The following is a 15,198-nucleotide window of genomic DNA, read 5'->3' as shown; positions in this document are numbered from 1 at the left end:
TGGCTTCTCTTGCTGTGGAGCATGACCTCTAGGGCCTGAGGGTCTCAGTAGCTGTGGCTCCCGGGCTCTGGAGCACAGGCTCAGTAGTTGCGGAGCACGGGCTCAGTTGCCCTGCAGCATGAGGGATCTTAGTTCCCAGACCAGGAATTGAACCTGTGTCCCCTGTGTGGGCAGGCGGATTTTTAACCACTGGACCACCAGGGAATTCCTCTAACAAACTGTTAAGTGCACAACCCCGTATTGTTAACTATAGGCACAACATTGTAGAGTAAGTCTCTAGAACCTAGTCTTGTATCTTGTATGACTGAGACAGTACCTGATGAGTGACACTCCCCATGTCCCCTGCCCCCAGCCCTTGGCAACCACCATTCTGCTTTCTTTTTCTATGAGTCTGACTCTTTTATGTTTGTTATGTAAGTGGAATCATGCACTATTTGTTCTTCTGCCTGACTTGTTTCACTAATACGAATGCCCTTCGAGTTCATCCGTATTTCACAGAATGTCTTTCTTCTTTAAGTCTCAGTATATATCACATTGTTTGTATATATCACATTTAAAAAATCCATTTATCTAACATTCTCCAAGGTTAGGCCATATGTGAGGCTAAAGCCATGTTTTAAATCAGAAGAAACTGTCAGGGAAGATATCCAAATTAATCTGAGGGAAGATAGGTGAAAATTATAAATCTCAATACCTAATAATGAAAAAGTTATACAATCAACAAGCAGTGACATCCAAACAGAAAATACTGAGTTGAAAGGCAAGTTGATGAATGCATTATGCATGACACCATTTTTCTAGGTTTAAAAAGCCTCCATAAATTCAATATATTGTTTATGGTCAAACACCACCTACTAAGATAATAATGCCTGGTTGGAAATGATATACTTCAAGGTCATCATAATAGTAAATTGTAGAGATACAGGCAATGGAAACAGAAGGTGCCTTATCTGCTTTGTAATTTTATTTCTCAGTTTTATTTAAAAATTGACATAATTGGGGGGTAATAGTTATATTATTTATCTACCACTCTATAGGAATGAAATGAAATATGATAAACATTTTTTAAAAGTCGGATGCCACAAAGTGAATTAGGGGTACCCTGATAAATTTTAACAGCCAAATTGTCAAATGCAGAGATTTGATCATTCAAAACACCACGATGAAATAACAGGTTTTATGCAATTACCCCCAGTCACTCACATGTATAAGGATGGAAGAACAAATATCAATATCCGTATAAGATCCGGAAGATTTAGAGCATTATTCCCACGGGAACAGCTCCTGAGGAAGGTCTGCCATCTTCTCCTGGAATAGTTTATCAAAGGTTTCAGCTTGGGCCACCGTGAAGTAATTTTTCCAGTCCCCAGTCATCCCTGATAAACGTAAATTAGAGACTCCGATCAGATCTAGGGTCCGGTCTCAAGACTCCACTGCATGTCTTCCTGGATCTATTGCTTTTCTTTTTAAAAGTGTGTTGCTGTTAAGTAGTACATGATACATTCTTACACCTTTTATTTTATTTATTTTTTAAAATTATTCATCTGTTTATTTATGGCTGCACTGGGTCCCTGTTGCTGTTACTGGCTTTCTCTAGCTGCGGCAGCTGGGGGCTCCTTTCCAGCTGTGCTAGGACTTCTCATTGCCGTGGCTTCTCTTGTGGGTCAGGAGCTCAGTAGTTACAGTGCCCCAAGGCATGTGGGATTGTACCCACGTCCTCTGCGCTAGAGGCTGATTCTTAACACCTGGACCACCAAGGAAGCCCTGATCTATTTCTTCTGTCTGCTTGACATGGAAATCATAGCTAATAAGGCAGAATGACCAATGGTTTGTTGCTTTTTACTGCCTGGCAGCCATACCCATTTAGACGTCTGTCTGCTTGAAACAATTTTCCTTGTTCTCTTCTCTCCCAGTGTATAATTTGTCTGCAATAATGTAACTCTATTTTCTGATATAACCAACATTTAGCCACTTTTTGCAACCTCTATTTCTACCAACTACATCCAAGTTAACATCATTTCTCACCTGGCTTATTGTATTAGAAATCTAACTGGTCTTTCTGGTTTTTTAAAAATTGTTTATTTGTACTTATTTATTTGGCTGTGCCATGTCTTAGTTGTGGCACTGGAGATCTTTGATTTTTGTTTTCGCATGCGGGGTCTTTAGCTGTGGCGTTTGAAGTCTTAGTTGCAGCATGTGGGATCTAGTTGCCTGACCAGGGAAGGAACCCCGCACTCTGTATTGGGAGATGGAGTATTAGTCGCTGGACCACCAGGAAGTCCATTTTATTTCTTCCTTGCATGAATCACATCCTCAATCTATTTGAATTCTAGGATTCTGGGAAAACAGGCTCCTCCTCCTCTATGCTGTATATTCTGTTCATTCATCTTGAGTTCAAGGATATGGACATGATTAATTTCTCATCACAGGGGGCTTTATAATGTCTGATCACAAGACAGGCTCTCAGCTAAGTGAAAAGTCTTTCCTCTTTCCTTTTTCCAATTGAGCTGTTCCTCATACATTTGTGTTGTTGTTGAGGATATTTCTCTATGTTCAATCACCAGGAGTAACACAAACATGAACTTTCCCAATCCTGTCCTTACTTTCTGGGTCAGTCACAGCTAGCGAGTTAGCAAGAATAGTGGATTAACCTGGTTACTGTTTGCAGAAGAGATATCTTCCATGTTAAATTCTGAGAGAGAGAGAGTTTGAACCATGCAGCCCACCTTAGTACTATAAAAAGAGACGCCCTCATAAGGGCTCACAAGAGACATTTTCAAGTGATGAACAATACAAGTTGATAAATTCAAACAGTCCCTACTCCCAATGGTTAGTGCTCTGTTGTAAGCATAAGAATAACTTCTACATTTTCTGATGCATTTTGAAGGCAGAACGTTTTTTTTACCTTTCCTCAAAAGAAGTCCATTTTCCTCTAAATACTGACCCTTCAGGAGGGAAAAGTTGGACATATTGTTTTCTTTCATGACCTGGAAAGAACTGTTCTGGAGGACTGAGTTCAGTTCTTCTGGTTCTAGTTTCTCGCCCAGGAATTGGCAGATCTTCTCCACAGTGCTCCTCGTGTCCTAGAAGAAGAGAAAATCTGAGAGATTATGTGAAAGAGCAAGAACATAGAAAAGGAGATGAGGGGGAGGAGACAGCAGAGAGAGGAGGGGGAGAGAGGAGAGGAAAAGAGGAAAGAAATGTAGAGACATGAGTAGGGATAGAGTTGGGGGAGTCCAGAGTGGGTGAACCGGGCGATTGACATTGACACATAGACACTGTCGATACTAAGTAAAGAACAGGTAACCTATGAGGACCTACTGTGTGCACAGAGACTCTAGCCAACGCTCTGTGGTGACCTACATGGGAAGGAAGTCCAAAAAAGAGGATATGTGTAAACGCTTAGCTGATTCACTTTGCTGTACAGCCAACATTGGAAAGCAAGTATGGCTGTGTGTGCTCAGTTGTGTCCGACTCTCCGTGACCCCATGGACTGTAGCCCGCCAGACTCTTCTGTCCACGGGATTGTCCAGGCAAGAGCTTTGGAGTGAGTTACCATTTCCTCCTCCAGGGCATCTTCCCAACTCAGGGATGGAACCCGTGTCTCCTGGGGCTTCTGCGTTGGCAGGCAAATTCTTTACCACTGAGCTAAAGATTTGAAGAAATAAAGTAAACAAACAAACAAACAAAAAATGACTTGGAGAACAGTTGGGGAAAAAAAAGTTGGAAGGACCATGATGGATTTCTCAGTATAGTTGAATTCAGGACACCTTAACCCTAACATACTGAGTTTTCCAAAGAGACTTTAGAAGGGCTTCTAGACAATTCTGAGCAGGATTAGACAGGAGAGTTCCAGGGAGAATTTGATAAAAATTTAAGGAATTGATTTCAAGCCTTGGCTATATGCCCAAATAATGCTGTTTTTCACGACTAACATTTGAATAACACAAGAGAGCTTTACCATGTCTTCTTATTTATTATCTCAATAATTAGTTCTTGGCCCATGATGCTGGGAGATTATAAGAAAATAGGTTTTATAACCAGAAAGGCCTTGCTTTGAATCAGAGACTTTCCTCTTAGAGCTAAAATGCTTTAATTTTTTTTTCTTTATTCCATGGGCCTTCACTATGATCTAACAAGTAAACACACAGCAGTAAAACATAAAAGAACAAAAGAACATCAAAAAAAGAAAAAAGAAGGAAAAAGGAAAAAAGCAACACTGAGCAAGCAAACAAAAATCACCCCCTCCCCCAGGGAAAAAAAAAAGAGAGAGAGAGAAAAGAAAACAATTTACTGGGGTAAATTGTTATTTACAAAAGACTCCTTGGTAAAAAGGAAATTCGTGTGGACGCCATAGAGGATGGAATAGAAATAGCTGGAAGAAGATGATGGAAAGTAATGTTTCTCAGATAGAAGCAAAAGCCAGTGTTTGTGTTATTTTTCTTTTCTCCAAGATACCGCTTAAGGTTAAAGTTCTCTCTGTGGTTTCATCACCTTTATTGGTTTTGAGTTTCATATGCCAGCTTTTCCTGCCTATTGCTGCTCAGTTCAGTACTTGGCCTCAGAGTAATCATACTGATTGATTTTATGACTTAATTTTTCTACTATCTCTGGAACCCAGCTTGCTTCTACGCATTCCCATCTTCTTTCTCAGACCCCTCTCGCTACTAGGTTATCAGCAGCACCAAGGGATATACCTCTAGAAATGATAGAACCAGTGACCAGTGTGAGCACAAACCACTGTACTCTGCCTCAGTATATGGAAAAAGCCCTTTGGATATTGTTCAGTTCAGTTCAGTTCAGTTGCTCAGTCGTATCCAACTCTTTGCGACCCCATAGACAGCAGCACGCCAGGCTTCCCTGTCCATCACCCACTCCCGGAGCTTGCTCAAACTCATGTCCATCGAGTCGGTGACGCCATCCAACCATCTCATCCTCTGTCATCCCCTTCTCCTCCTGCCTTTAATCTTTCCCAGCATCAGGGTCTTTTCCAATGAGTCGGTTCTGGGATGTTGTAAGGTGAGATGAAGAAGACATGGCGAAGGAGAGCATGGCGTTTGACCGTAAGCAGGGCAATGAGGACCGGGTGGCTAAGTTCTCACTTCTAATGACCATGCACAGGCTAAAGAAGGGGGGGACGTTAGAGCGAGCGAAGATGAGAAAGGGTGTGCTGATTATAAGAGCAATCGTTACCCATTTCATCTCTTCATAGCTCAGTATCAGGAAGTTCTCCTTGTCTCTCATGGACATCCAGCCCCGAGTGTGGTCGAACCATGATCCAAATGGCACTGCGTACAGGGGAGGTAGGAAGAGTGAGTAGATGACGCACGGAATGTAAGCAGGGATCCATATATACGTTCACTCTGTGGACATAAATGCTAGCACAGCACAGGGCACGTTTATGCTTGTTGTAACTAGTATCCCGCATCAGGCATAGCCCTTTAAATAGCCTAGGACTTCCCTGGTGGCGCAGTGGATAAGAATCGGCCTGCCAGTGCAGGGGACAAGGGTTCGATCCCTGGGCCAGGGAGATTCCCCATGACTTGGAGCAACTGAGGCCGTGGGCCACAGCTACCAAAGCCCACACGCCTAGAGCCCATGCTCCACAACAAAGACAAGGCACCACAATGAGAGGCTCTCACACTGCAACTAGAGAGCAGCCCCTCTCGCCACAACCAAAGCCCGAGCAAAGCAATGAAGACCCAGCGTAGCCAAAAATAAATAAACAAAAAATTTAGAAACCAAATAAAATAAGACAAGGCTAGTTCACTTGGAGCAGGTTCTGTATACAGCTTTATATGCTGTAAGGGGATCTTGTCCAGAGAGCCATGTGACCTGAGAAGCAGCGTTCTGGTTGCCCCTAATATGTTCTGCCTTTCGAATGTTTAGTAGTTAGGTGTATTCTCACCATTCCCACACCTCTTGCTTCCTCCCTGCCGCCTCTCGCCCCCTTATCACCTTGCCTTCAATGTTGCTTTTGGAATCATTATTCTTTGGGAAAGTGTCTTTCCTCTGGTTTAAGGTTTTCTTTCCTTTTTTCTACTACAGCTTTCTTAGAGGCTAGATGATTTGTTTGTAATAATTCTTTGCAAGGCTTTGTGGTTCTTCAAACAGATTTCATCAATGAGGTAATTCTCAGGCATATCTTCTTGAAGATTTCCTTTCCCTGTATTTTTTCTTTCTTAGTATATATATATATAGAATTGAAGTACAGTTGACTTACAATGTTTCAGGTGCATAGAAAGATGATTCAGTTATACATATTGGACAGCAAGGAGATCAAACCAGTCAATCCTAAGGAAATTAACCCTGAATATTCTTTGGAAGGACTGATGCTCAAGCTGAAGCTACAATCCTTTCGCCACTTGAGGCAAAGAGCCGACTCACTGGAAAAGACCTTGATGCTGGGAAAGATTGAAGGCAAAAGGAGAAGGGGGTGGCAGAGGATGAGATGGTCAGATAGCATTACCGACTCAATGGACACGAATCTGAGCAAACTCTATGAGATAGTGGAGGACAGAAGATTCTGGCATGCTGCAGTCCATGGGATAGAAAAGAATCAGAGACGACTTAGTGACTGAACAACAACAATATGCATATATTATTTTTCAGATTATTTTCCATTATAGGTTATTACAAGATATTGACTACAGTTCCCTGTGCTCTACAGTAAACCTTTGTTGCTTTTTGCATTCGGAGAAGGCAATGGCACCCCACTCCAGTACTCTTGCCTGGAGAATCCCATGGGTGGAGGAGCCTGGTGGGCTGCAGTCCATGGGGTCGCTAGGAGTCGGACATGACTGAGCGACTTCACTTTCAGTTTTCACTTTCACCCATTGGAGAAGGTAATGGCAACCCATTCCAGTGTTCTTGCCTGGAGAATCCGAGGGACCCGGGGAGCCGCGTGGGCTGCCGTCTATGGGGTTGCACAGCGTCAGACACAACTGAAGCGACTTAGCAGCAGTCTTTTTTTTTAAGTAGAAATTGAGCATTCTATTCATATAGTGGGATCAAAATGTTATAAGTTTTATAGGTAGGCAAAAATTCATAAGTTTTTAAATATACATTATACATATTTTATGCACACACATATATGTATACGAAAGCTTTTCTACTATACTTGATAAAGGCTTGAGAAAGAACATCGAAAAAAAGGAAGAGATGGAGAAATTGGAAAACATAAACTAAATGAAATGGGATCACCAAATATGAAATAGAAAACGTGAAACAAGCTAGATAAAAGATCAGCATAAAATCCAGTTGTTTTTAAACATGGTTGCTTATTAGAAACATATCTGGAGCTTTGGAGAAAAAAGGCCAAACTTGGGCATTTGTATTTTTCAAAAAATTTCAAGATGATTCTAATAGGTATCTTGATTTTAAAAAGTGATGACAGGTTTTTCTATTAAATGGTAGTTTGGGTGATATAGAATTTTATTATTTTCTGTTAGCCAATCATGATGCGATGGTGTTAAGTGAGTGATAGTTACATAATCACAATAATAGAAGATGGTTATTAGTTTTTCACAATCAATAGCCAGACAAAAAGTAAAAGACAATTAAAATCGCAATCCATAATGGAAATGTGATTAACTCAACCATATAAAATAATCATGTACAATTTGGGTGGTTAAGTAGAGTGATGTGGTAAGTGGAAGTGCATATATACACGTTTTCATCCAATCAGTCAGTCTATATCTTTTGGTTGGTGCATTTAATCCATTTACATGTAAGGTAATTATCGATATGTATGATCCTATTACCATTTTCTTAATTGTTTCGGGTGTTTTTGTTTAGGTCTTTCCCTTCTCTTGTGTATCCTGCCTAGAAAAGTTCCTTTAGCATTTGTTGTAAAGTTGGTTTGGTGGTGCTGAATTCTCTCAACTTCTGCTTGTCTGGAAAGCTTTTGATTTCTCCATCAAGTCTGAATGAGTGTCTCGTGGGGTAGAGTGTTCTTGGTGGTCAGTTCTTCCCTTTCGTCACTTTAAATATATCGTGCCATTCCCTTCTGGCTTGTAGAGTTTCTGTTGAGAGATCAGCTGATAAACCTGATGGGATCTCCCTTGTATGTCATTTGTCATTTTCCCTTGTTGCTTTTAATATTTGATCTTTGTCCTTAATTTTTGTCAGTTTAATTACTGTCTCGGTGGGTTCCTCTTTGGGTTTATCCTGCTGGAACTCTCTGAGCTTCCTGGACTTGGTTGACTATTTATGAAGTTTTCAGCTATTATCTCTTTAAATATTTTCTTGGGTCCTTTCTCTTTTTCTTCTGGGACTCCTATAATGCAAATGTTGGTGCCTTTAATGTTGTCCCAGAGGCTTCTTGGGCTGTCTTCATTTTCTTTTTTTCATTCTTTTTTTCTATATTCTGTTCTGTGGCAGTGATTTCTACCATTCTGTCCTCCAGGTCACTTATTCATTCATTCTGCCTCAGTTATTCTGCTACTGATTCCTTCCAGTGTATCATTCGTTCATCTCTGTTTGTGTCTTGCTCTGGTGGACAGAGCCTGTCTCAGTAAAGCTTTAATCCAATCATCAGCTAATGAGTGGAGTCTCGCTCCTGTTAGTTGTTTGGGAACCTACTCCAGTTTTCTCGCCTGGAGAATTCCGTGGCCAGAGGAGCCTGGCAGGCTACAGTCCATGGAGTCACAAAGAGTTGGACACAGCTGAGCAACTAACACTACTGTGTCTGAGCTTTTCTTTCTTTTTTAAAAAAATATTTGTTTGTCTGGGCTGGGTCTGGGATCTTTGATCTTCATCTTGGGAGTTGCAATTACTCAGCCCACATGCCACGAGCACCCTAGAGCCCCAGCTCCACACCAGGAGAAGCCACTGCAATGAGAAGGCCGTCCACTGCAGTGAAGAGTAGCCCTTACTCTCAGCAACTAGAGAACAGCCTGCACAGCGGTGAAGACCCAGTGTGGCCAAAAATAAATAAAGGGATAAAGAAGATGAATCTGAAAAATGGTGAAAAGTCAGGATGATCTTGTCCAGAAAGCCAATGAAAGCTGACTTTCAGAAAGTCATAGATTAGGAGAGTAGAGGAAAGAATATGAGTGCTCGGTGCTAATATTAGACAGATCCTGAAGACTCAGAAAATAGCGAGGATAGTTTCTGATGGGGCAAAAAGGCTGGTTGAGGTTCTGCTGCTCTACAAGACAGTATGTGGATTTAGAAAATCTGGCTTCCAGTGGTGATGGAGATACTCATGGCCTGGGAAGATGTAGAGACATCAGGTTGTGTTTAAAAGGAAAAAAAAGGAGGTCTGATGAAGGACTCTGGCAACCCCTAGCTTTCATATTTTACATTCACTCACTGTTTCCTTGGATGAACCATTCAAAGTATTGTTCCAGTGACTGTGGTCTCTTAACAAATTTTGCACTCCTCCAGAAAAAATAACCAGACACAAAAACATCTCTGGGATTTCGGACAAGGTAGATCATCTGAAAGAGAAAAATAGGATAATGAAAAATCAAGTCATTTTCTAACCTTTTTTTCCCCAACCTTCTTGATTTTCATAATAATGAAGAAAAAGCCAAAGAATTCCCTGGTGGTCCAGTGGTTAAGTTTCTGTGCTTCCACTGCAGGGGGTGTGGGTTTGATCCCTAGTCAGTGAAATAGGATCCCACCTGCTGTGTGGTACAGCCAAACAAACCAACCAACCAAAGTATCAGTTGGATATAGGAACACAGAGTGGTTAGAAAAACCAGTCATGAAGGCAGAGTAATCACCCTGAATTTAGGCGTTGATGTAATTATGCTGCTTCTCATACGAGCAACTCTCTGGTGCTTCTACATAAATGGCAGGAGGTATTTATTTAATTAAGACTGGCTACTTATTATTACTTTTTAGAGCAACAAAGGATTATTCAGGGTATAATACAGTTATAAATTCTAGTTCGACTTTAAACGTGGTTTTCTAAGATTTTGGCATTATCGTTTCCCTTGGTCTCTGGCTTACACCTGGCTAGCATAACCTACAGAATGATCTACACATTTGTATTTCAGTACAGGGACGGGGGAGCCTGGTGGGCTGCCGTCTCTGGGGTCTCACAGAGTCGGACACGACTGAAGCGACTTAGCAGCAGCAGCAGCAGCAGCATGGTTGTATCACCATCAAATACAGACTCCCAGGTCCTACCCCATACCTACTGAATACAATTGCATTTCAATCAGATCTCCAAGAGATCCTAGGCAAATTAAAGTTTAACAAGCATTGCTCAAGCCTATCTTTATTTTATATTTTTGTTTTTTGGCTGCACCCCACGGCATGCAGAGCTTCCCCGACCAGGGACTGAACTTGTGTCCCCTGCATTGGGGCTTCCCTGCTGGCTCAACAATAAATAATCCATTTGCAATGCAGGAGACACAGGAGATGCAGCTTCGATCCCTGGCTTGGGAAGATTCCCTGGAGGAGAGCATGGCAACCCACTCCAGTATTCTTGCCTGGAGAATCTCAGGGACAGAGGAGCCTGGTGGGTTACAGTCCATGGGGCTGCAAAGAGTTGGACATGGCTTAAAAAACAGAGCACCACTGGCCCACCAGGGAAGCCCTGATGAAGACTGTCTTGCCTGCTGTACACTGACCTTGGCCTTGGACTTGAAGAAAGACTTGGGGAAGAGTTGGATGGGCAGGTGAGAACTGATGAGACGTGGGCCTTCCTTCTCCTTTAGTAATTCATACCCAGGCTTACTCTCTACCCAGGGGGAGCGGTCCCAAATGGGCTCAGATTGGACCCACTTGGGATCCCCCTTGGAGTAAATCAAGCAGACAGTTTCAATCAACCAGTTTGTTCCTAGATAAAGAAAGGAAAAATTGATCAATCATTTTAATCTGACTTATAAAAATTCTTATAATGTATACAGATCATAAAAGGTACCATCTTAACCATCTTTAAAGTACAGTTCAGTTGTTTAGCGAGTCAGTTATATCCAACTCTTTTTGCAACCCCATGGACTATAGCCCTCCAGGCTCCTCTGTCCTTGGGATTTCACAGGCAAGAATACCGGAGTGGCAGCTATTAAAAAGAATGCATTTGAATCAGTTCTAATGAGGTGGATGAAACTGGAGCCTATTATACAGAGTGAAGTAAGTTAGAAAGAAAAACACCAATACAGTATGTTAATGCATATATATGGAATTTAGAAAGATGGTAACAATGACCCTATATGCGAGACAGCAAAAGAGACACAGATGTAAAGAACAGACTTTTGAACTCTGTGGGAGAAGGCGAGGATGGGATGATTTGAGAGAATAGCATTGAAACATGTATATTAACATATGTGAAATAGATCGCCAGTCCAGGTTCAGTGCATGAGAGAGGGTGATCAGGGCTGGTGCACTGGGATGACCCAGAGGGATGGGGTGGGGAGGGAGGTGGAAAGGGGGTTCAGGATGGGGAACACATGTACACCCATGGCTGATTCATGTCAATGTATGGCAAAACCAATACAATATTGTAAAGCAATCAGCCTCCAATTAAACTAAATAAATTAATTTAAAAAATAAAGAAAAAAAAGAATACCAGAGTGGGTTGCCATTTCCTTCTCCAGGGGATCTTCCCGACCCAGAGATTGTACTCACGTCTCCTGCATAGGCAGGCGGACTCTTTACCACTGAGCCACCAGCCCTGTACAGCTCTCTAGGGTTAAGTATATATACATGGTTGTGCAAACGATCTCCAGAATTTTTCCGTCTTGCACAGCTGAACCTCTGTGCCGATTAAGTAACAACTTCCCATTTTCTTCTCCTTCCAGTCCCTGGCAACCATTTTACTTTCTGTTTCTGATACCTCATTTAAATGGAGTTTTACAAACCAGGCAGAGCTTGGTGGTTCAGATGATAAAAAATCTGCCTGCAATGCTGGAAACCCAGGTTAGATCCCTGGGTCGGGAAGATCCACTGGAGAAGGGAATGGCTACAAACTACAGCATTCTTGCCTGGAGAATCCTATGGACAGAGGAGCCTGAAGGGCTAGAGTCTGTGGGATCACGAAGACTCAGACACATCTGGGTGACTAACACTTTCACTTCACTCCATACATACTATGTCTTCATAGTTTATCTGTGTTGGAGCAAGTGTCAGAACTCCATTGCTTTCTAAGGCTGAATAATATTCTAAATATGTGGATAATAAATTACGCTTATCCATTCATCTGTCAATGGACCTTTGGGTTGCTTCTATGCTTTGGCTATTGCTTAAATCCTTTGAACATGTTCCCGTTGCTCTTGGCCTTTGAACAGATTCCCATTGCCCTTGGCTTATCATTACCATAGCACTTCTGATGACTTCAGCCTTGCTTCTTGGCCAATCACAGTCCCTCTATGACCCCACCCCTCGTAGATATATGATCCATATCCTTTCAGTTCAGTAAATTTATCAAGTTCTTTTCCAATTCCTGATCACTATCCATGCTGATACCTTTCCTGGAAAATCTCTCCTTTCTGAAAAGTTATATTTATTCATGCATTTATTTTTGGCTGGGTCTTGCTGCACTTGGGCTTTCTCCAGTTGGGGTGAGCAGGGGGCTACTCTCTAGTTGTGATGCTCGGGCTTCTCATTGAGTGACTTCTCTTGTTGCAGAGCACGGGCTCTAGAGCCTGCAGGCTACGGTAGTTGTGGCACACGGGCATAATTGCTCCACAGCATGGAGGATCTTCCTGGACCAGGGATTGAACCCATGTCCCCTGCAAGGCAGGCAGATTGTTAACCACTGGACCATCAGGGGAGTCCTGGAAAATATCTCTTTTCCTGAAATAATTTCACATTCAACTCTTTTCTGAAAAAAGAAAAACATTTTATTTTCCTGCTGCTAATTCTTTCCTTTTTCTAAAAAAAAGTTGTTTATTATTGTATTATTTAGGGCTGTGCTGAGTCTTCATTGCTGCACGTGGGCTTTCTAGTTGCAGTGAGCAGGGGCTACCGAGAAGCCTTCTCATCGTGGTGGCTTCGTTTGTTGTGGAGCACAGGCTCTAGGCACATGGGCCTCAGCAGCAGTGGCTTGTGTGCCCTGGAGCACTGGCTCAGTGGTTGCGGTGTACAGGCTTAGTTGCGCCACAGGATGTGGAATCTTCCCTGACCAGGGATTGAACCTTTCTTCCTTCCATTGGCAGGCAGATTTGGAACCCCCAGGGAAGCCCCTTCTTCACTCTTTTTGATTTCAATTTAGTGCCATTTCTTCTACTTTGCTTTTTGGCTGCAGTGGTTATGTTTTATTCCCCACCCCAACCCTCCCACCTTGTTTTATTGATTTATTGCTAACAAATTAAGGACGGATATATTTAACACCCTCAGTTCAAAAACAGTAGGGGCAACTTGGCAAGACTAAACTCTGCATTGCTCCATTATATTATACAAATAACAGGATGATGCTTGTTTCTGTTAGCAGGGAGCTTATTGTCTCTTTCATATAAAGCAGAAATAGGGCATCCCTGGGGTCTCAGTGGTAAAGAATCTGTCTGCTAATGCAGGTGAAATGGGTTCGATCTCTGACCCGGGAAGATCCCACAGGCAGTGGGGCAACTAAGCCCATGCGCTGTAACTAACTAAGCCATGAGTCACAACTACTGAACCCAGCTCCACAACAAGAGAAGTTACCTCTAGAGAAGTCCTCACACTGCAACTAGAGAAGGCACACGGAGCAGTGAAGACCTAACACAGTCAATAGCAATAATAAAAGCAAGAAGCTACATTCTATTTAAAAAGGAATGTGAATATTGAAGGCGTTCGTGTTCATTTGTTACATGTCACATTGTGAAAAGACTACCACTATCAAGCTAATTAACTACTACATCATCTCACAGAATTACCTCCCTCCCCTACTTCTGGAGAAGGCAACGGCAACCCACTCCAGTACTCTTGCCTGGAAAATCCCATGGACGGAGGAGCCTGGTGGGCTGCAGTCCATGGGGTTGTGAAGAGTCGGTTGGACACGACTGAGCGACTTCACTTTCACTTTTTACTTTCATGCATTGGAGAAGGAAATGGCAACCCACTCCAGTGTTCTTGCCTGGAGAATCCCAGGGACGGGGGAGCCTGGTGGGCTGCCGTCTATGGGGTTGCACAGAGTCGGACACGACTGAAGCGACTTAGCAGCAGTAGCAGCCTACTTCTTCTAGGGCTTCCCTGGGGGCTCAGTGGTAAGAATCCCCCTGCCAGTGCAGGAGACAGAAGAGATTAGGATTCAAGTCCTGGATCAGGAAGATCCCCTGGAGAAGGAGATGGCAGCCCTCTCCAGTATTCTTACCTGGAGAATGTCATGGACAGAGGAGCCTGGCGGCCTATAGTTTATGGGGTTTCACAATGAGGCAGACAGGACCAAGCGACTAAGCAATAGCACCCATTTCCTCTACAGACTTCACTCTCCATCTTCTTCCACTCCTCTCTACAAACAGCCAAATCTGCCTTAGGCTTCATTCCCATGGTTTCCTCCGATGCCTCGACTACCCCCTCTGAGCACTCAGCTGACTGTGTAACTGCCTGGCTCGACCCTTTTCTCTGGACACCAGTGGTATCAGTGCACGTTTCTATTCCCCTAATGCATTGTCAGCATACAGAAAGCGTTCCATCTGTCTATTGAAGAATGAGGGCCACAGCCACAGCCTGTCAGTATCTGATCCTGCTTCCTTACCTGATTTGGGGAAAGTCAGCAGCAAGACATCTTCATCTTTAACAAGGAAACTCTCCTGCACCTCTCTCAGGAGTTCAGGTGAGAAATCCACACTTGGGAAGGGTATCCCTTCAAACCACACAAACTTTCCTGTCATGACGATGAGCTCTTTCTACCTCTTGTGAGCCTTTTAGCTGTAGTCACTACTGGACTGGGAGATCCGTTTTATAGTCAACATGGAACAATCATTAATCTCTCCCAGGTTGTTGATGAGTGTGCCTGCCCATTAAAAGAGAGGGTCACGAGATTGATAATATTGGGCAACCGTGAAGTCATTCAGAGAACATTCTGGGGTAACCTGAGTTTGACTTCATGGGAGGGAACCAGGAGTTTAGTAACAAGATGGAGGATGTAGATATGTGGTGGATTAAAGATGTATATCTTTAAGAATTATTTATATATTGGCTGGGTTAGGTCTTCATTGCTGTGTGTGAGCTTTTTCTAGCTGCAGCAAGCAGGGGTTACTCTCTTGTTGCCAAGCTGGGGGTCTAGGCAGCTGGGCTGAATATGTGGCACAGGGGCTAACTTGT

At 42.8% G+C, this 15,198-nt stretch overlaps 1 protein-coding gene across 1 annotated transcript; it reads right to left on the bottom strand.

Moving 5' to 3' along the window:
• Positions 1-547: 547 nt before the first annotated feature.
• Positions 548-14,829, bottom strand: LOC120872213 (sulfotransferase 2A1-like). The gene is made up of 6 exons (XM_040252418.1): positions 14,630-14,829; positions 10,587-10,795; positions 9,317-9,443; positions 5,194-5,288; positions 2,906-3,083; positions 548-1,376 (listed from the first exon to the last, which is right to left on the bottom strand). The coding sequence occupies exons 1-6, from the start codon at positions 14,763-14,765 to the stop codon at positions 1,264-1,266; spliced, it is 858 nt and encodes a 285-aa protein (XP_040108352.1). The 5' UTR covers positions 14,766-14,829; the 3' UTR covers positions 548-1,263.
• Positions 14,830-15,198: the final 369 nt, after the last annotated feature.

The sequence above is a fragment of the Oryx dammah genome, unplaced genomic scaffold, assembly GCF_014754425.2.
Source record: "Oryx dammah isolate SB20612 unplaced genomic scaffold, SCBI_Odam_1.1 HiC_scaffold_13, whole genome shotgun sequence".
Taxonomy (NCBI): Eukaryota; Metazoa; Chordata; class Mammalia; order Artiodactyla; family Bovidae; genus Oryx; species Oryx dammah.
The sequence above is the reverse complement of the archived record's forward strand: the minus strand, read 5'-3'. Positions and strand labels throughout refer to the sequence as shown.

Bases quoted from the DNA above. Each gene is read 5' to 3' on its own strand.
- LOC120872213 (XM_040252418.1), bottom strand. From the start codon at position 14,765: ATGACAGGAAAGTTTGTGTGGTTTGAAGGGATACCCTTCCCAAGTGTG. The intron at 10,796-14,629 runs GTAAGGAAGCAG...TTCTTTATCTAG, and splicing joins GCTGACTTTCCCCAAATCAG to GAACAAACTGGTTGATTGAA. The intron at 1,377-2,905 runs GTAAAAAAAACG...TACGTTTATCAG, and splicing joins TGGACTTCTTTTGAGGAAAG to GGATGACTGGGGACTGGAAA.